General features: G+C 33.6%; 2 protein-coding genes across 2 annotated transcripts; one reads left to right on the forward strand and one right to left on the reverse strand.

Annotated features, from left to right (window-relative positions):
* Positions 1-2,840: 2,840 nt before the first annotated feature.
* Positions 2,841-4,012, reverse strand: LOC110695998 (zinc finger A20 and AN1 domain-containing stress-associated protein 5-like). Its single transcript, XM_021873255.1, has one exon. The coding sequence runs from the start codon at positions 3,751-3,753 to the stop codon at positions 3,232-3,234; it is 522 nt and encodes a 173-aa protein (XP_021728947.1). The 5' UTR covers positions 3,754-4,012; the 3' UTR covers positions 2,841-3,231.
* Positions 4,013-13,306: 9,294 nt separating this feature from the next.
* LOC110696157 (F-box/LRR-repeat protein At3g26922-like) lies at positions 13,307-14,461 on the forward strand. Its single transcript, XM_021873445.1, has one exon. The coding sequence runs from the start codon at positions 13,307-13,309 to the stop codon at positions 14,459-14,461; it is 1,155 nt and encodes a 384-aa protein (XP_021729137.1).
* The last annotated feature ends 8,962 nt before the right edge of the window (positions 14,462-23,423 follow it).

Genomic DNA, 23,423 nt, shown 5'->3' on the forward strand with positions numbered 1-23,423 from the left:
AACAAATATAATGAAGATCATCTCTTGAATGGTGAAGTAGATGAGTTTCTTTCAATTATTAAAACAGCTCGTAAAGAAAACCACCTCATGATTCAACCATTCATTTATAGTAAACAAAGTACTATTATATAGATGATTAATAGAGAGTGAGGAATAACTCAAGTGGATAGAGCTTCCCTCCCGGTTTCAGGAGATCATGGGATCGATTCTTATCCCTGCCGTTGTGGCTCCCTAAGCACCAAAAATTAACATTAATCGGTTGCAACAACACGTAAAGAGTGGGAGAAGATAAGGGAATCCCAGTCCTCCAAATTGTCACTAGTGGGGGATTGAACCCCTGGGAGGTGCTCTTCTTTCCACTAGACCAAACTTGGCTTGGTAATATAAGTGTCACATTTTAACTACATACTAGGTTGTTCAATTGATATAACAAGGTGCTTCTTGCGGCTTCTAGGAGAGTCAAGTCACAATGGCCAGCAAAAATAGCTCAAGGAAGAGCTCTCCTCTTTGCTTTGCACACGTGCTTGCTCGAAGATCTTTTGTCTATAAGCTGTAACTTTATTTCTTTTATGTGGTCTCGTGTAAAAAGATATGGTAAAAAAGGTTGTCCATCATCTAGTTAAGATCGTTCCTAGTGGTGTCGAACAAGTTTGGGTGGATCATTGTCCTATGGAGGTTTTCCCACATATAACTCTCGAACTATTTGTCACTCGATTAATATATTTGTTCGGCGATTTTCTAAAAGAATTGTTTGATAAAACGTTGTAGTTAAAAAAGTAAACGGACTTAACCAAAAAAAATGTATAACTTATAATTAATTACTTTAAAAAAAATTTGGGAAACATAAGAAGATATGATAAAGATATGAGACATCAAAAAAATGAATAAATAAGTGCTTTAAACAGACCATTTTGAGAGGAAATGGAGGCTTTTGCGACAGTTAGCATGAAGGTTTTGCCTTTGCTTCATTGTGATAGTATTAGATGAGCAGTATCCAGTTTTCTTTTTCCTCTTTTTTCTAATTTTTTTGGCTTTTTTTTTTTTTTTCTTTATTTTTTATTTTATTTTTTCTTCCTTTTATTCTTCATCTTTTTGGTTCCTTTCGACATCCAACTACCCCACTATTATGTTGCGTTACATATTCTTCCATAAAACTCGTTCAATAATCTTTTGATGGGTTTCATTTTCCTTCAAAAACTTGGTACTCTTGTGTTAAGATGATTTCATTTTATGATCAAGGATACAACTAGTGTAATACAGTATGTATATATGCCTATTATCAGCAAGCCACCCTTAAATAAACTACTGAATCGAGTTATGTTTTCATCTCATGAAATAAGAACGTAATACAATCAGAATTGTTGATTTGATCTGTTGTGATTTAAATGTTAGATTTTAATTTACTGTAATTCTTTTTAAAAAAATAACAACGGGCGGAGTAATAATAACTTGAATAATGTCAAATTAACATAGCTTATGGATTTTATTGTTCTTTGCAATGCATTGACGCTTTGTAACTTTATACTTTGTACTCCGTAAATAGCAAACGATATGAACTTCATTGGTTTATCTCTTTTTGTTAGTCTATTAATAATCTATTTGATAGATGTTGATGTGTCATTTTTATTACTAAATCCATGTCACGTTTTTGGAAAGTATGGAAACCTTTGCTCCTTACCACATCATATCATCTTTTAATCTTGCTTTTGATATTGATACTATGTCAAAGCTCAACAACTTCCTTACAATTATGGTGTTTTCACTACTTGCAAAATGGTTAAGTTTTTGCATCTTTACTCAAGTATGTTGAGTTCTTACTTACGGGCTAAATTCGATATGTCTGCACATAAACTTTCCATCCGACCAAGGCAAATTTAAGGCGTCATTTTACAAATCCTCATATTTTTGAATTTAGCACTTGTGAATTGTAATCAAGCTAACGCATCAAATTCAGCAAATTCAATAATTTGAAAACAAGCAGGTGTTTCTGTTTATGTGCCCTTGCAAGATACATCTTAATGGCTTTGTTTGGTTCATCTACGGGTCTGTTCTCATACGTTTATTTTCAGTTCAGCTCCTAATTTCCTTCTCTTATAAAATATTCAGTTCAATTCAGCTCAATTTAGCTAATTTCAGTATATTAGAACAAGCCCTATGCGTGTTTAAACTCACAACATACTTCGAATCTCAACCTTCTACCTTATGGAGTCATGGTGCATACTCCACAATCTCGTCTTTTGGTCTTTTGTTCATCCAACCTATAAATCCTCTAATACCATATTCTAGTGGTAAGACCAGTTTGATTCGTGTCGTGGTGTTGCTAATGTCATTGGCAAAACTAATTGTTAGCTCGAGAATCTACTTCCTACCCTCCATTGACCTCATTACACGGTCGCCACAATAGTATTCAAAATGAAAATGTCAATGTCATTTCTCTCGCAAACTCGTGCAATACTAACACATCAAACACGCAAAAGTTTTGTCCATTCAATTGAAAATTCACATTGACATAATTCTCCAGCCTACCACGATTGAATCCAGTCGCAATTTCGAATTTAAATTAAGATTTAGGTTATCTCGAGACGATTGCGATCTCGAGATAACCAATTACCATACAACACGAATACACGATCAATCTATTTTCAATTTCATCCACACAAAACCATTCAATAACATTTCTAAAAGAGTACGTAGTATATGGACAACATTTGGAAAATTACAATCAATTTGTAAGGCTTAAGTTGAAATTGATAAATAAATAATTACGAAATCGAATAACTAAATTTGAAAATAATCAAATCAAATAAAGAATGATGAATAATTGAATAATAATAACCAAGTTAGCCACTCAACAATTTTCTTTTTAAATTACAACATACTCGTAACAACAAATAATAATACAAGTAGTACTACTCAACCCATTTAAGTTCATGGTTAAATCTCTTAAATATATTATAACTACTATAGAAGAATTACTTAAATTTTAAATTATTTTTTTTCTTTTTTTTTTCCTCCGTAAAAAAGAGAAACAAACAAATAATAAAAATACAAAAAAAAAAAAAAAAAAAAAGTCACAACGCATCTTGCAATAATGACAATAATACCCCTCATCCCCAACCACCCACTCACCCACCACCTTATCCACCATCACCAATCAACCAAAGCCTCAACCATCTAAAATTTTTCATTTTTTTTCCCATTTTCTCTCTCCTTTGACTCAAAGTTTGACCACTAAACTTTTAAGATCTTAGCAGCTCTAACAACAGGATTTTCCCGTGCAATCGTTTCTCTTCCTGCAGTTTTATAATCATAACTGCAATCATGTCGATCTGAATACCTGTGTTCTGCACAAAACAGATCTCCACATCTACATCGAAACCCGGTTAACCCGACCCGTTTACCGCAACCCAAACACCGATTCACCGCCTTTTTCACCGTCGTTACCGACACCTCCACGGTGGTCGTCGTCGTCATTTTTGTGGTCGTCGTTGTGGTGGTCGATACTGGACGGTCTTCCTTAAACGACTTCGTTTCAACCAGAGGTTGATGGGTTTCTTCTTCGTTTTCTGCTCCTCGTTTGGATCTGGGTCGGGCTGGATCCGGATCTACACGGGTCATATCGGGCCGGGTATTGTTTGAAGATGAAGATGTAGATGTGAGTTTTTTGCAATTATCTGGGCAAGAGAGAGAAAGGGGTGTTTCAGCTGATACTTTCAGCTCCAAAGTCTCATCTTTCTCTCTCTTCTGCGCCATAATTTTTCTGGGTTTTATTTTTTATTGAATGATTTATTTGCAGAAAAAAATTCTGGGTTTTGGAGAGAGAAGATTGAGAAATGGTGGGTTTTTTTGTTTTTTTTTTTGAGTTTTTTTTGGGCAAAGAAGATAGAGAGAAGAAGAAATGGAGGATGGAATTTCTAAAGGATGATGTTGTGGGTGGAGTTTAAGGGTCAGGGGTAAAATAATCAAAAGGTCGGCAAATGGGAAAGGAAATGAAAAAAAAAGGAAAATATAAAATAAATTTATTAATCAATATTAATAAATATAATGGAAAAAGGAAAATATAAAATAAAATTATTAGTTGATGTTAATAATTTTGCTCATTGGAAAGCGGAGCACCACATTTTATGCCATTATATAGACGATTATAGTCATATGACTTCATTATAATTAAGCTTTTCCTTCATGTGGGGGTTTCCCTTTTTAGTAATAGGTATCTTATGTTAAGGGTATTTTTGGAAATTTGTATTTGGTATTGTTGTGATTTTCCAACACATTGTACCTACTTGATTGGCCTCCTATTAATAATAAGAATTATATTATTAATAATAATAATACTACATTTTAATTTGATGTATAAAATAATATTAAGATAATATTTATTGTTGAGTAGGGAAGAAGAGTAATAGTAGTAGAATTATGGTTTCTTTTTATGAAAAGGATGGATGGCAACATAGCTAAAAAGATGAGGACCACAATAGAGGAACATATTTTATAATTATTTATTTTATAATTTTAATTTAATGTAATTATATTACTACCAATTTTGTTTCTTTATTTATAAAAAATACCGAAAAAAAAAAAAAAAGCTCCTTGACATGGATTATTTTGGGTGTGCACTCTGGAATCCAATATCCAACACAATATATTGGGTGGCAATTTGACATATGGATTATTTCCCATCCATTTGATATTTTTAATTTTTTTGTTGGTAATTATCCATATATATGACGATGTTACACTTCATGATCTACCAAAATACAGAAATGAAGTCACCTTCAACTTGTCAACATACATAGAGTATTTGATCCCATTTTACATCCCAATACATTAAAATAATTTTTATGTTTCCATTATTGAGTGTATTACCTTTTACCTCTAAGTAAATGTTATCTTCACCTTAAAGCTAAAGAATAATATAATATGGAAATAATCTTTTTATATGTTACATTTCATATTGATCTTTGATATTTATTTATTCCTCATATGGAATCATAATACGACTTGTACATACAACCTTAATGTGCATTCAACCTTGTTTTTTTTTTTTTTTTTTTTTTATTTCGACTTCATGTAAATTTAAGGAATTTATAGATATTTATAAAAGTATAATTAAAAGTAAGAGAAACCATATATTATTACCATATTAATCAATATTTGAAAACAATACAATTTTAAGAGTCAAAGTTGTATGTAATTATACATATGTCATGTTCGTGGCTAATTTAAGAAAAATTATAACACGTATTTGAGTATGTTGAGATAAGCGCTCCACATGTGCTACATCGTGTAACTTATGTCATGCTCGGCTAATGTAAATGATTAGTTACCTTTTTGGAACATGAATTGATGAAGAATTATATTCCGTAACATATACAATTGGTAATACACGTCTCAACTAAAATAAGAAAATTTCACGCTTGAATATTTTACCCAAAGGGCTACCATGCCAAAAAAAAAAAAAAAAAAAAAAAAAAAAAAAAAAAAAAAAAAAAAAAAAAAAAAACTTTATACTCTTAGGGTTAATTGATGTATACTTGGGAGGATATTTAGTTGTAATATGAGTGTAGATGGATGATCCACGTAAAAAAATACAACCATATTAACAACTTATTTACGTCTAGCACTAGTGGGCCTAGTTATGTTGTTGGACAACATGCATGAAATTCAATTGCAATTGGTTGTGATTAAATTCAATTAATTTAAAGTTTTTTTTGCTAATTGCTAGGACCTTTCTAGAGCGGTTCATAATATACGGTCAATATATGAGATTAGGAGAACTGACACCCACTAAATTTACCAAGTTGATGATACGTTCAATTTGATAGATATTTTTCTTTTTGATTGATGCGAGTTGTAAATAATGTATGGTTGGTGCACCCGGATGCACCATGCGCATGGTGCATTCGGAAAGAACATTAGGTATATTTAAAAGAACATGGGCGAAAAAAAGAACATTATAGATATTTATAAAGAACGTGAGCATAATATGTTCTTTAAATTTGATTAATATGTTCTTTGAGTTTGAACTATATGTTCTTTATATTATACAATATGTTCTTTAATGTATGTACATTAAAAAAAATAATAATAAAAAAAAATAAAAAATATTCAATCACCCGAGTAACTAGAAAAAAGAACATGTTCTTTACTGCATTATCATGTTCTTTTTGTAAAGACTTTATGTTATTTGGTTAGAGGTGATCAAAGTTAGACCGACCCGGCTTAATTTTGGACGGGTTTTGGGCAAAAAAATTTCACCCCCAAATTCGGTCGGACCTGGCCCGTAAATTTAAATTTTTGGGCGGGTTTGGGATTGCGTTATTATGCATTTTAGTTGATTTTTTTATACTCAACACGAAAAGCCCGCACGGCCGGACCATTTTGGGCAGGTTTGGGCACAAAAACTTCAGCCCAAAACTTGGCCCGACTCGAGAAGTGAGCTGATTTTTTAACCTTGGCCCGGTCTGCCCAATGATCACCTATATCTTTGTCAAACACGAACATATTCTTTTTTGTCAAATATAATGTTCTTTTTCAAACACGTTTAACCACCCAAATAACCATGAAAAATAACTTGTTCTTTTTGTAAAGACTTTATGTTCTTTGTAATGTCATGTTCTTGTCAAACACAAACATGTTCTTTTGTCAAACACAGGTATGTTCTTTTTCAAAGACTAGCATGTTCTTTTTTTTTGCCCATATTCTTTAAAATATGTCTAATGTTCTTTTCGGGTGCACCATGCGCATGGTGCACCCGGGTGCACTATACTATTTTCAAGTTGTAAATAGTTGTTCTTATTTTTTTATTGTACTAAATTTGGTTACGTTACCTTATGATTTTTATTACATGGCCAAATTTTAAATGAATTAGTAAAATTTTAAACATGTCATATTATGTCATAGAGTTGTCCATATGTTGATGAAGTGATTGTTTATTTTTCATTTCTAAATGACAATGAAGTGATGATTTGTAATAATACGACCGGGTAAACCTGGGCACGGGCCGGGTTGGCCCGCGTGCCGCCCGGCACGGCCCGCCGTTCGGAGCAGCCCGGCACGGCCCGAAGTCAAGCACGGCACGGCACGAAGTTCGACTTCCGTGCCACGGGCCGTGCCACGGACACGGTGGAGAATTCCCAGGCACGGCCCGGCACGAGCACGAGCAAGGCCCGCCGTGCTGGCCCGCAGGCACGGCCCGAAGGCACGGCCCGCAAGCACGGCCCGCGGGCCAACGGCTAGTTAAACGGCTATAAACGGCTAGTTTTTTGCCAAAAATTCTATAAATACTCACCTCCATTTCATTCCCAAATCACAAAATCACAATCTCTTCTTCTTATCTCTTATATTCTCTAAATCTCTAATAATACTTATTTTCTTAAATTCTCTAATTATTCTCTTAAATTCTCTAATTATTTTCCTAATATCGGAAAAAAATTAAAAAGTTCGTAATCGTAATTTGTGGAGCGTTGAAGCACGGTTGTAAGATCTAAACTAATCTTAAATTTATTATTGTTTTATTGTTATTATTAGAATAATCTTGTTTAATTATTATTGTTGTTAATTGTTAATTTGTTATTGTTGTTGTTATAATTGTTGTTATTAATTATTATTATTGTTACAATTGTTGTTATTATTTATTTTTGTTGTTATTGTTATTGTTATAGTTGTTGTTATTAATTATTATTATTGATATTTTTATTGTTAAAATTGTTGTTATTAATTATTATTATTATAGTTAACCACTTTTTATTAAAAAATTAATTGTTAATTATGGCATCGAACAACCCATCATCTAGGTCTAGGGGGAAAGGCCGACTTATCCGTAGTAGTAGTTCTAGGGAACCACCAAATACAACGAGCCCCCAAATTACGAGTCAAACCAATGACCCCATTTACTTCCCCCCGGGCTATGAGCCATATAATACGTCGGGATTTCCAGCACCACCACTAAACCAATTTCCACTACCACCATACCAATTTCCACCTAATTATATCGGTAATCAACAAAACTATTGTTCTAGCCAAGGTAGCCAAGAAAGTACCCGAATTCCCTCCGGTTCTACTACCCCTTCTACTGCCACTCCCACTAGTCCCCCTACTAACCAATACACACATCATGAATGGTTAACCGAAACTGAGATGCTACTTTTGAAAAACCGAAGGAGTGAGGTATGGCGTTATTTTGTCCTAAGTAAAGATGGTGAACAATGGGCAAAATGTAAAACATGTAATAGTGTATTCACGGCAGTTACCAAAAACGGGACGGGACACTTATCTAGACACATGAAAGCTTGTGCAAAACCAGCTAGTGATCCAACCCAGCCCAAAATTTCCCAATTCCATCCATACGGCTTTACATACAACTATGAGAGGGATAGGGATGAACTAGGAAAAATGATAGTACACGCCGAACAACCTTTTCTTTTCTCGGAAAGTGACGCATTCAACACCTACATTAACAAAGCACTACAACCCCAACATAAAAGAATCTCTAGGAAAACCGTTCGTTCCGCAGCAATGAAAAATTTCCTAGAGTACAAAGTCCGGTTACAAGCCGAATTGAGTAACCTTAACTGTAGAGTATCTTTAACAGCCGATTCGTGGGATAGTGGTTATAAATATCACTATTTATGTGTGACTTGCCATTGGGTAGATGATCAATGGATGTTACAAAAAAGAATAATACATTTCAAAATGCTGGAATACCCACACACCGGCATTAACATTGCTCACCATTTAATGCAAGCAATAGACGAATACAACCTTCGAGATAAAATGATGTCTATGACTTTTGATAATGCAACCTCTATGACATACACAGCTAATCTTATCAAACAAAACTTAACCGATGTACTATTAGACGGTGAAGCTCTTCATACTAGATGTGTTTGCCATGTACTTAACTTATGTGTACAGGATGGAGTTCGGGCAATTGGCCCATACTACAGCAAAATCAGAGATGCTATTATGTCTATTAATAGCTCTAACATGAGATACCAAGAATGGAAGAGTTTTCTAAAACAACAAAAGATAAGGGTAATAAAAATTAGAACCGATTGCCCAACTAGGTGGAATTCCACCTATGACATGTTAACAAAGGCAATTGAGTACAAGGGCCCGTTAACATTATTTTACAACCAAAAATTTCCACAAAATGCTTTGTATGATGATGATTGGAATAACTGTGAAAGATATATGCAATTTTTACAGTTATTATATAACATGACGTATTGTTTTTCTACTGTTTACAATCCTTGTGCTCAAAACTTTCTTTCTAATGCATGCTTACTCGCCCAACTTTTCGCTGATCATCGCGATCAAAGTGATTATGATCAGTATCTTCCAGCAATGGAAAAAAAGTGGCGTAAATATTATAGTCAGATTCCTTTGATTTATATTTTTGCTTCCATATTAGATCCTAGGCAAAAGTATGAAAACACATTTATGTTAGTTGACATTTACTTTCAATGCATGTTTCTTGACGATGATGTAGAAAACTATAAGACTAATGTGAAGGATCAGTTTTTTGCTTTATATAGAGTCTATGAAGCCAAATATGGCACCGTTCCTCGCTCAGGGCCTTCCCAACCATCTAAAAACGTAAGTAAGAAGGCCAAACATTTATTTTCACAAGCTACTAACTTGATTTCAAGGTTTTCAGGTGATTCATCAATCAGGAGAACGCAAAGCGACGTCTCGGAGTTGCAGATGTACCTGAGTTACGACTTCACCAAAGGCATGGACGACGATGAGATAAACAGCCTCGACCTCCTTGCATGGTGGAAACAACAAAGCTCGAAGCATCCAACTTTGGCGGCAATGGCACGAGACATTCTTGCTATCCAAGTTTCCTCCGTCGCCTCCGAACGAGCTTTCAGCGCATCCGGAAGGGTTTTAGACGATAGAAGAACAAGTCTAAAACCCGAAACACTAGAAATGTGCGTGTGTTTCAAAGATTGGTTGGATGCGGAAAATCGCTCACAAGACCGTTCTTACGACCACAACGACAACGAAGAAGGAACCTCCGCTTCCGGTTCGGGTTCGGCTAGTTCCCAATCTATGCAACTAGCCGATGACCTTGAAGGCGAAGGCGAAGACGAAGACGAAGACGAAGACGAAGACGAAGACGAGCAAGAAGAAGGAGAAGAAGAATAGACAATTATTGTATATTGTACGATTTTAAAAATATCAATTTTATCATTTTCCAATTTTTGTTTAATACCATCATTGTATGATTTTTATCATTGTTATCATTGTACAATTTTCTCAACTCAAGTAATAATAATATAAAGTACGCATTATTCACATCCAAAGTCCAATTTGCCTTTTTTCCCCGTTTTGTTACAATTTGTAAATTCATATTAAAATAAAATAAAATTATACCAATTACTAATAAATCATAAACATTAAATTTTAAAGTAATAGTATAAAGTAAATATATAAATATAAATATTGAATATACAAATTATAAAACATAAATATTCAACTTATAATTATAAAATTCATAACTTAATAACTTATAACTTATAAGTTATAAACTTATAAGTTACCTTATAAAACTTATAATTATAATTTTATAACTTATATACATTATAAACTTATTAATTAATAATGTTGTCATTAAAAAAAAAAAAAAAAAAAAAAAATTGAAAACTGCACCAGCCCGCGCGGGCCAGCCCGCAGCCCGGCACGTGGCCGGCACGGCACGAGCCCGCCAGGCACGAGGGCCGTGCCGTGCCGTGGGCTGGCCTGTGAAAATGGCCGGCACGGCACGGCACGAAATCCTGGGCCCGCCGGCATGACCGGCACGGCACGAACCAGCCCGCGGCCCGCCAGGCACGGCCCGCGGCGGCCCGGCACGGCACGGTGCCCAGGATTACGACCGGGCATGCTTAATACACCATATCAACGTTGCTTTAAGTTTTACCTTTATAATTTTTAATAGTCATACTATTCTGTTTAATTAATAGTCGATACAATATTTATTCGTGCATAAATTTAACCTTAATATGTCTAGTTATTAAAAAAAAAATTATCTTACACTTGAGAGAAGATTATAACAAAATATAGTCAAGTTAAATTTGTAAGTAGTATTATTGGTTAAAATATGTCAACAAGCTAAGTTAAAGCGGAGAAACTTAGATTTTTTTAAATAAAATAAAATAAAATAAAATAAATAATAATAATTTAAATTAAACAATAAGCTTGAATAGTCTTATTATTAATGACAATCATGATGATTTTGAAAATAAAGACAAAAGGTGACACTGTTTTTTTAAAAATTTGTTCTTAATTTGGGTTTTAATCCTTAATTAGGTTAAGTCCCGTGCTATTCACGGTATTTTTTATTACTTAATACCTATTATTAGTTTAACACTATTATTTAATTATAAAAAATTATTCTTAATTGCAAAATAGGATGAAAATTTTGTGATTACAAAAAATATTAAAAAAAAATTATCACACTAAAGAATACAGAGAGAATAATATATGCACGACTATTAAAAATAACTATGAACTACAAAGTTATAGATAGAAAACTATTACATTGCTTAGTATTGTATAAAAAAAATATATCTTTGTTTGAATGTATACAAATGGAATATATTTATCAAATAGGAAGTGAAATATTATTGTATAGTTTGTACGTATTAAAAACTTCTCTAAGAAGCTTTGGCTAAAAAAATGAAAAAAAAAAATAAAATTATAAACTTTTGGAGGGGAAATTTTTAACCAGGAGATGACATGTGTCAATCCTGGTTTCGCCTTTAATATAAAGTTATAGATAGTAGACGAAAAGAAAGGTAATTATATAAAACTATATATATAGGGCAAGTCAAACCACTATTTAACAAAAAAAATATAAATGTTTGACAAAGTAGTGTTTATGGTAGCTTTTAGTGGGGAAGTTAGCTTTTATGAAACGTTAGATTTATTAGCTTTTGAAGTAGCTTTTGAAAATTTAATATATAGTTTGAAAAATAAAATATTGATTTTGTATATGTAACAGCTAGTCAACCGCTAATTTACCAAACACTTATATTTAAATTTTCTATCTTCATAGCTAAAAGCACATTCATAACTGACATTTACTTTCATAGCTATATTTTGTCGAACACACCCATAAAAGGCCTGATTATATAGTTCGATATTATACAAAGAGACCCAATTTAGGCCCGGCTCAGTATACCTTCAATGGGCCTGTATTCTTTTGTGATGTTGGCTTATTGTCATTCTTGCCGTTTGTTCAATAACTTTTCCACTAAAGTTTTTTATTTTTATTTTTTATATATATATATATATTTTTTTTTTTACGGGAACAACACTAAAGTTATTACTCCTTATTAGTGGAGATAATAATATTTACTCGTAAAAGATACGGGATAATACATACAGATAGTATTTAGAAAGGTGTTGGATAATTTTTTTTAGCCTTCAGAATTGTTTCCTTAGATACAACTATTTCCTAAGTTTATTAGAGAATTATATTTTGGATGCTCAATCATATAACTAATATATAAAGCTAAACTTTTAACCAGGTCACGAGGCAGCGACACTTGACGAGACTTTATAAGATAGAAATTTAGGATAAAATTGTTGATTTAGAGTTTTATTTTCGATAAAATACCAATATTTCAGATGTACAAATTGAATTATAATTTTATTCAAAAAAATTATTAGATTATAATTCTCAAAAATTATCATATAAATTTAATTTTTTGTATCAAAATATTTTTTGGAACGAATGAAGTAGTTCAAAGCGTAAATCATTCATTTATAATATGTACTAATCAGTTAAAATAACATATATACTTCACAATCTAATAAAATTTTATTACTATATAGACTTGTTAGGTGTGGTCATAAGTTAACTCGAACTATAAATTTATCTTAATTCTTAAAATTCAATAAACAACCCAGGCATCGCCGGGTACAAAACTAGTAAGAATATAAGGTTCAAGCTTTTGCCTTGCAATTTCAGATTTATTTGGCGCTACACCCTTCTTTGAGGTACGCTTCTTCTTATTTCTTTAATAAAATTATTGAATATGTATGATCTAGGGTTTAGTTCACACTACCTTTATATTGAATCTATATATTATGTCGCATTTAAAATTTGTGTATGATCTAGGGTTTAGTTAACACTTTGTTATTGAATATGTATGATCTAGGGTTTAGTTAACACTTTGTTGCATTTATTTTGAATCTATATATTCTGCAGATTTAATTTGTGTTTACAATCTTTAAGCTTGACAGTTTTAATGTTTTTCATTAAGGAGACAGTTGTATTCGACTATATCGGTGAATGGATGACTTGACCTCAGCCCGTGCGATCATTGCCGGAGCTATAAATTGCAATACTTCTCCTAATGCTTATTATGAAGGAAGATCAGACCGTATTTCGAGGAATTTGAAGGACTGTCTTGATAAGGTTATTACCTCAAAAGACTTATACAACAACCTCATTCCAAAGAGAAGGAGAAATAACGATAACGAGGTTAACTTCTTATTAATCAATGATAATAGTAATGTGGATAGAATTGGTGATTTGCCTGATGATGTATTGTTGCACTTGTTATCTTTTGTGGACATGAAATCAGCAGGAAGAACTAGCCTTGTTTCCAAAAGGTGGAGATATGTTTGGACTTACTTACTTGATCTTGATTTCGAACACCCTGATTTTCACTTGATTCACCGCCCTAAAACGGTTTGCAGACCATCGTATAATTATCAACTTAATAGATATTGTAAATGGGTTAATCAGGTTATGACTGGAAATCGTGCCTCGTATCTGACTACTTTTAGAATTCATTTTCCTCTTTATGGATCGTATACCACTAATATTGATAAGTGGATAGCTATGGCATTAAGCAAAAATGTAAGCAACTTGGAGTTGAACTTGTCAACTCAAAATGGTCACCCTATTATGCTCAAGAATAGTTACGTAATCCGGCAGGATTTTCTCTCCAATAATAATGCGTTGAAAACTATCCACTTGGAAGCATTGGTAGTTGAGGGAGATGTGGTTGAATATGTTTTGTCGAATTGTCTCAATCTTGATCGTCTAACCGTCAAGAATTGTGAGTTTTATTTGTGTGGATCGGTGGGGATTTTTCCTAAAACACAAGTTGTTGTTTCCTCCTATAAGTTGAAGCATTTTGAGTTATCTGGGTGCAACAATATTAAATCAATCCAGATTTCAGCTCCAAATCTTACTTGCTTTAAATTCTTGGGTATCAAACAAGAGGTACAATATCATAGTGTTTCGGCACTTGTAAATGTAACCTTTGAGGATCGATATTGGTATCACAATCGCAAATTGAATGTCTTTTCAAAATTTTCTACTCAACTTGAGCAACTCTCTCTTTCTTGGTCTTTAGAGGTTAGTTGGTCGCTTAACTATTTTAATTATAATTATGTGTCGATATCCATTACTTATGTATTAATTAATGTCTCTTAATTATTTTAACCTTTAATTGGATTTGGGTTGTTCTGATGTTGTACGTAGGAAACATCTCTTCCAACTAATTTTCCGAGTTTTCCTAATGTTAAGCAATTGGAGATATATTTTACGTTTTCGAAAGACGGAAAAGACAACCTTCTTACTCTGATCCCTTTCATTAAGGCATGCCCTGTGTTGCACACCTTCAAGTTGAAGGTAAAAGTTTTGGTTTAACCCTAGAAATTTAATAAATGCTCAAGATATCATGGTTGATCTATTTATCATTTGATGTTGGTTTGCAGCTTTATACCATTAGTAAACCATCAAGATCACCGGCGATGTCGATACAAAACGATGTTGAAATTGAAACAATACGTGCGCATAAGCACCTTTCGGTTGTAGAGTTTGGTCGATTTTCAGGAAGTGATCCAGAGATGAATCTAGCACTTTTTTTGGCCGAGCATGCTCCCATGCTTAACAAGTTAGTTTTTGATCCTCATCAACCCCAAATGGGCGGAAATACACACATGCTTGTGGACTTTACAAATTATGCACTTGAATGTATCAGCTTTTGGAGAAGACAAGCAGAGATACTTGCAAAGCAAATTCGACAAGGTATTGATGTGGTGATTCTATAGTAAGTAGGATTGTTTTCTTTTGAGATTGGACAATTATATTGTTTTCTATAAATGAAATCACCTCGATATTTGTCCAATTAAGCTGTGTATATATGGTGAACCTTAACTACATTAGTCAGTCTGCATACAACTAGTAGTAACAGAAAACACAAATAAAGATAAGCATAAGTCTGAAGTAGACCTGGTTATTGGTCGGGTCAGGGTCGGTTGCGGGTCGGGTCAAAGATGGTCACATTTTATAGGGTGGGTCAATGTGGGTCGCGGATCATTAGCGGGTCGATAATATGCGGGCCTTCAAAATATCAATTAAAATAAATTTTGGACAAAGCCATTATTATATACATATGAATACAAATTTATCTATATAATTATTTTTACATTATGTATTTTCTTTATCAATTAAATTGGAAAAACATGTTGACCCTATATTGACCCTGCCCAATAAGGGTCCTGTCCATTAAAAGCCCTATAAGCTTGACCCTGACCCTATTATCATTGGGCTACCCTACTCAATAACCACCTCTAGTCTGAAGTGTGGTTATTAAGTCTGAAGTGTGGTTATCATCCCAACCACTCCAAGGTAGCAGCAAAGGTGTAATGTTTCTATCACCTCTTCACCCCAAAGATTACCAACAAACTGTTAAAAATAAGCTAATAACTAATCTAGAAAAATCTTATAATTTCTAGTTAAAGCTATTTTACAATATTCTAGAATAGGCTTAAGAAAATATCTAGAAAAAACTAGTCTAGAGGGAAGTCCTAGATAATGTTAAGTAACCTAGAAAGATCTAGAGTAAAGGTATAGTAGTATGTGGGGGGAAAGAACCAACTTACACCTTCTATAAATAAGAGTAGGAGTAGCCATGCAATGTAATGTAATTCACTCCATGCATAATACTCTCATCCTTGCAACCATCACGTACTACTTCCACTTCTATTTCCAACACAAACGCTGTCACTATAATCCTTGCAACCCTTTCTGCCAGTACATCTTACTTGATAAAAACGCAAGTCACGTGAATCATTGCCCGTTGCAGGGTTGCCTGATCAGCCTTTCCAAGTTTATGCCTCTTACTAAAACCCAAAATACTATCATATCGATCTTCCGATTTAACCACGTGGTTCCTTAAGATGTCAACCACAAATGTCAAATCACCATTTTTATAAAAATGGGCGGACAAAATAGTTAGAATTCACAATGAACCATGAAAGGATCTCTTTATTCTTTATCAAGGTTTTTCGACTTGCCGGTTTCAATGGCGTTTTCATATGCCATTAGAATGCAATGGCCGCCAAATTTCCCAAACAAGTCCACGGCACAATCCCCGCTCTCATTTAGGTTTGCCGTACCAAAATATGCTGGTACAAATTAAATAATGTTAGAATTATAATAAGGCCTGTTCATGCAAATATCACTATGTAATGTTTTCAAAAAGAATCTGGAAACTTACGAGTTCCGGTTTGTATAGCATCAAATGTACTGTATTCGGCAAACATTTTGTCACACACCGTTTCAAAATCGGTCTTTTCCTCGTACTCAGAATACTTTTCGTTGAGAAAAATTTCGTGTCATTATTTTTAAATTGCCAAGACGAACATTTAATTCTTGTAACATGCGATGTAATACTATATCAACAAACATTTATTGCATGCTTATATCAAACTAACACTGCGATTATATATATCAATTTCATCAATAATAATATTTGAATCAAACAATTTCAAACCAACTCTAGGTTTCAATCAAATCATACATTGATCATAACAAGGTTATTTTCCTCAATTACTAACCCTAGCTTTATTCAATTAGATTAAACTTGATAAAATTAATCATCAAACTTACTAGCAGTAGTGAATTCGTCACTATTAGATTCCGAATTTGGTTCAGCAAGGATTTCTTCGTATAAATCTTCAAAATCGTCGAAATCATCATCACAACATTCAACATTAACCTGGAATAGTACGTTGTTCTTCCTCCGCCATTGGATCTTTTCCCTTAGCGATCATCTTCCTCCTCGCAATTTTAGCGGCTTCTTCTGGAGAAATCATCATATCCTCTGCTTCTTCACATATTACCTCCATTTCAGCGGTTTTCTCTGTTTATTCCGTTTTAGCGGCTTTATCAGGTCTTCTTTCCTTCATTGGAGCTTTTTCTTTAGCGATCATCTTCCTCTTCTTCGCCATTTTAGCAGCATCTTCGGGAGAAAGTGTCTTCTCCTCTGCTTTTTCAGAGTTTACCTCTGTTTTCTGATCATCTGCTTTTTCGTCAGCAATTGTTTTCATCTCCTCTGTTTCAGCTAATTCTTGAGAGGAATTCTTCTCTGGATCTTGGGAAATTGCGACATTCTCCTCTGTTTCGGTGAATTCCTCCATTGTTGATCAGCTGAATTTAGAAAGAGGTTGAGTGTATCTGAGTTGCTGATTTCAGAGGAGAAGTTGGTTTTAGAAAGAGAAGTGAGTGAATAGTATAGAGAGATGTTAAAGGGAGAGAGAAGTTGAAGTAGCTACCCGTAACAAACTGTAACGAAGTCTGTTGTAATTATTTTGAAAAAAGGTAAGAGAAAGGCTTAGCGCGCGTATTTGAAAATTGGGATTGGCAATTGCCAATTAGCCACGGGGTTCTTATATTATTCCAGAGTGTTCTACTCGTTAGGGCCTTTGGGTGCTTAATTGATTATGGTGCTCAGGTTCATGTTTGGCTATCTTAATTAGTCGACTTGACACGTTATTATTTCGAATTTTGAATTATGATTTTTATTTTACTCGTGTTTAATTGGGTTGATTTCAAATATCTTGCACTTTATCTGTCTTAGACTAATTTTTTATTACTCGTATTATTATTTCGCTATCTTACATACTACTCGTATATCTTATATTATACGAGTAGTACTCTTGGGCTTTGGGTGCTTAATTGCTTATGATGCTCGAGTTTGTGTTTGAGTACCTAGACCAGTAGAATTAACACGTTATCATTTTGACTTTTGAATTAATTTTTTATTTAATAGCTTGAACTTTGTACTGTCTTATACTTTTTTTGTAAAAAAAAAAGAAATTCGCTCTCTCACATATTACTCGTATACTTTATATTATATATATAAAAAAAATGCTCATTTAGCTTTCAATCTATAATTTTTTTTCCAAAGATTTTATGCAATGCCTAGTGTTGTGATTAATTAGATTATTACAAAATGAACAAAGTATAAATTACAAAATGCATACTAAGTATTTATTAATTATTATTACTACTACCACTACTACTATTACCTAGAATTGAGCAAAAAGTTATGGTACCCTGAATAGGTATCGGAACTTGGAACTGAAACCTATACACGAGATTTTGATTCCGGATAGTAAAATGGAGAACCTGCTGCAACAGGTTCTGGTTCAGTTTATATTTAGGCCTTGTTCAGTTCGCCATAAAAAAAATATTTAGTGAAAATAATTTCACTTTAGTAAAAATAATTTCAGTTGAGCAAAAATGAGTTTAGATAATAAAATTAATTTCAGTTTAGTAAAAATAATTTAAGTTTAGCAAAAATTAGTAACCTTAAAGAAGAAATATAATTGAGAATCAGTAAAAAAATAATTTCAATTCAGCAAAAATAAACTAAGTTTAGCAAAAATAATTTCCATTCAGCAAAAAATAAGGTGAAGTGAATAAGCCATTAAATGTTGTTACGGAATACAAATATTACTTTCTTGATAATTAAAGGTTTTAATAATCAATTTTTTACATTAATATACGTATCCATCAAAGGGGATGTTTGGGGCTGTTGTTAGGAATATTCATCAAAGGGAATTAGAATTACAAATTTTGGTCGTTGATAATTAGGAATTTAGGACGGACCCCCTTTAGTTGCCTTTATTAACCTTTTTTCCCATTCCCTTTATCGGTTGTATCAGTGCATCAGGTACATATCTATTTAGAATTTCAAAACACTTATGAACTTTTGACAAATTGTTTGATTTCTTATTTTTATAGGCTACTTTGCATGTATAGTAGCAAATACCCCTAGGACGCTCAAGTAAATTATGCCTTTATTGATGGATACCTTGATATCTTGACTTGCATCACCGTCTAATGAAAGGCAACAGGTTTGTTAATGTTTAATGCTATTCTCAGTTAAATAATTCAATTTGAGAACTATGTACATTAATTACTTATCTTGTGTATGTCTACTAGAATGCAGGAAGGGCATTGGTTGAGCTTGTTAGGATGCTTAATGAAAGATGCTTCCTTTCCTTTGATTATACCTATTCTAGCTAGAGGACTAAAAGACCCTGGTTATGGCATGCAGAAGACAAGTAACAAAAATCCCCAACTTTTGTGTCTACATTCAACCAACTTTGTTACTTGTTGGGGTGTGCTTTTGTGTAATACATGTCAATTACGACTCACATCCTAATTGGCTATACATGTTGACGATACCTGTTGGAGTTTTAGGCATCTTCCACAGTTCCACCACCGCAACCAAACATAATGACACCACTCTTGCACTTGAGATAATATTTAGAGAGACTCCCTCCTTCCCTAAATACCAAGTATACTTCTCATTTGACTTATTTGGGTCCAACTTTAAACGGTAAATTACCATTAATTAATTTATACTCTATAAGTGATTATATGTTCATAATTTTCATATGGATTTAGTTGGATTCATCATATTGTACTCCCTCTGTCTTCAAACGTTTGTCACTTTTTTTTGAAAATTCATGGGAATTAAGGTGGAGAATGTGGAGTAATGAAAGTATATGAGAAACTGGAATTTCCAACCAATAAATAAAGTAATAAAAGTGCATGGAAGAGAAATTCTCGATTTAAAAAGTAATTAAAACACATGGGAAAAAGAAATTGACAGTTTCAAGAGCGTAAAGAATTAAATTTGTCAAAAGTTGGTACCATTTTTATAGTAGATGTCATGGTAACATAGAAAGAGGACTTAATAAGGAGAATAAAAATAAATAAGAGTATAAAAGTCTTTTTATGTATCTTAATAATTATGAAAATCTGAAATGTGATAAAGATTTAGGGGCATCCAAAATAGCAAACGTGACAAACATTTAGAGACAGTGGGAGTATATTTTATTAATATCAAGTTTTATAATATTTACGCGTATGAAAATAGAGATATAGACGTTTTACGACACGTCTTGTAGACCGTGAAAAGTTAAACGAGAACTACATTTAGGGATGGAGGCAATAGTATTTTAGGAAGGTCTAGAATAATATTAAGGAATTGGAAGGTCGAGGGTCTTAATTTGTTAGCCTTTAGGACTCTTTCCTTGCATAATATTATTACCAACAACATAGTTTTTACTTTTAACTGCATATACTTGTACACCATTTTAGACATCTACAAAATTTCACTTTAAATATCTTTGAATTGAAGAAATTAATATATACTTCCTCCATTTTCTTTTACTTGCAACACACCTTTTAGGCACGCAGTTTTAGGAGATGATTAGTGAGGATAAACGAGCGATTTTATCAATATAATTTTTACACGAAGATTAGAATAGGGTTAAGTATCATTTGTAAAAATTATAATGAATAATTTATCCGTTTACATTACATAAACCCGACCTCAAAACACGTGCCACAAGGCTGTGTTGCAAGTAAAAAGAAACGGAGGAAGTATATATATATATATATATATATATATATATATATATATATATATATAAATATAAATATATATAGGGAGCTAAAATTATTAGAAAATGGACATTTATCAAACTTTAAAATGAAGTTGAAGTTGCAAAATGAATATATAAGTGAACCATACGAAGTATAAGTGTCAAGACTTTTCGCCACCGGGCCCTGTAACCTCAAAAATTCCTAAAAAAGCGTAGATAATAGCCTTCAATTTTGGAATTTTTTTACCTTTTTTCGCCCAGAAATAAAAATTGTTGAGATGTTAACCATGATCCCTAATACCCTCTGGGAGTCCAATTGGATGGGTGGAACCATCCAATATGTCTTAAAACAGTCAAATTACCCGTTCGAAACTTGCACCGATTTCGTGACTGAAGCCTACCACAGACATCTTTGACAACATATAATGGTCAAATATGGTTCCAAACATCATTATATGACCCTAAAATGTATCCCCTAGGTTCTTAAGACTTTTCACCTCCGAGCCCTATAACCTCAAAAATTTCTCAAAAAGCGTGGATAATAGCTTTCAATTTTAAAATTTTTTGACCTTTATCGCCCGGAAATAAAAACTGCCGAGATGTTTACCATGGTCCCAAATATCCTGCGAGAGTCCAATTGGGTAGGTGGAACCATCCAATATATCTTAAAACGATCAATTTACCCATTCGATCGAAACTTGCACCGATTTCGTGAACTGAAGCCTACCACATACATCTTTGACAGCATATAATGGTCATATATGATTCCAAATGTCATTATATGACCCTAAAATGTATCCCCTAGGGTCTCAAGACTTTTCGCCACCCGTAACATCAAAAATTCCTCAAAAAGCGTGGATAATAGCCTTCAATTTTGGAATTATTTGACCTTTTTTTGCTCGGAAATAAAAATTTTCGAGATATTTACCATGGTCCCTAATACCCTCCGGGAGTCCATTGGGTGGGTAGAACCATCCAATATGTCTTAAAACGGTCAATATTCCGTTCGAAACTTGCACCGATTTCGTGAACTAAAGCCTACCAAGGACATCTTTGATAACTTGTAATGGTAATATATGGTTCCAAACATCATTATATGGCCATAAAATGTATCCCCTAGGGTCTCACGTTTTTTCGCCACCAGGACCTGTAATCTCAAAAATTGCTCAAAAAGCATGGACAATAGCCTTCAATTTTGGAATTTTTTGACCTTTTTTTCGTCCGGAAATAAAAATTGTTGAGTTGTTTACCATGGTCCCTAATACCCTCCGTGAATCCAATTGGGTGGGTGGAACCATCCAATATATCTTAAAACGGTCAATACCCGTTCAAAACTTGCACCGATTTCGTGAACTGAAGCCTCCACGGACATCTTTGACAACATATAATGGTCATATATGGTTTCAAATGTCATTATATGACCCTAAGATGTATCTCTTAGGGTCTCAAGACTTTTCGCCACCAGCCCTATAACCTCAAAAATTCCTCAAAAAACGTGAATAATAGCCTTCAATTTTGGAATTTTTTGACCTTTTTTGCCCCGGAAATAAAAATTTCTGAGGTATTTACCATGGTCCCTAATACCCTCCGGGAGTCCAATTGGGTGGGTGGAACCATCCAATATGTCTTAAAACGGTCAATTTACCCGTTCGAAAATTGCACCGATTTCGTGAAATGAAGCCTACCACGGACATCTTTGACAACATATAATGGTCATATATGGTTCCAAACGTCATTATATGACCATAAGATGTATCCCCTAAGGTCTTAAAAACTTTCGCCACCGCTCCCTGTAACCTCTAAAATTGCTCAAAATACGTGGATAATAGGCTTCAATTTTGGAATTTTTTGACCTTTTATTCGCCCGGAAATAAAAATTGCCTATATGTTTATCATGGTCCCTAATTCCATCTGGGAGTCCAATTGGGTGGGTGGAACCTCCCAACATGTCTTAAAACGGTTAATTTACCCGTTCGAAACTTGCACTGATTTCGTGAACTTAAGCCTACCACGGACATTTTTGATAACATATAGTGGTCATACATGGTTCCAAACGTCATTATATGGCTCTAAGATGTATCTCTTAGGTTCTCAAGACTTTTCGCCACCAGGCCCTAGAACCTCAAAAATTCCTCAAAAAGCATGGATAATAATAGCCTTCAATTTTGGAATTTTTTGACCTTTTTTCGCCCGAAAATAAAAATTGTCGAGATGTTTATCATGGTCCCTAATATCATCCTGGATCTAATTGGGTGGGTGAAACCATCTAATATGTCTTAATACGGTCAATTTACCCGTTTGAAAATTGCACCGATTTCGTAAACTGAAGCCTACCACGGACATCTTTGACAGCATATAATTGTCATACATGGTTCCAAACTCCATTATATGACTCTAAGATGTATCCCCTAAAGGTCTCAAGAATTTTCGTCACCAGGCCCTGTAACCTAAAAAATTGCTCAAAAAACGTGGATCAATTTTGAAATTTTTTTCCCTTTTTTCGCCCGAAAATAAGAATTGCCGAAATATTAACCATGGTCCCTTATATCCTTCGGGAGTCCAATTGGGTGGGTGTAACCATACAACATGTCTTAAAACGGTCAATTTACCCGTTCGAAACTTGCACCGATTTCGTGAATTGAAGTCTACCACGGACATTTTTGACAACCTATAATGGTAATATATGGTTCCAAACGTCATTATAT

This window comes from Chenopodium quinoa, unplaced genomic scaffold, assembly GCF_001683475.1.
Source record: "Chenopodium quinoa cultivar QQ74 unplaced genomic scaffold, ASM168347v1, whole genome shotgun sequence".
Lineage (NCBI taxonomy): Eukaryota > Viridiplantae > Streptophyta > Magnoliopsida > Caryophyllales > Amaranthaceae > Chenopodium > Chenopodium quinoa.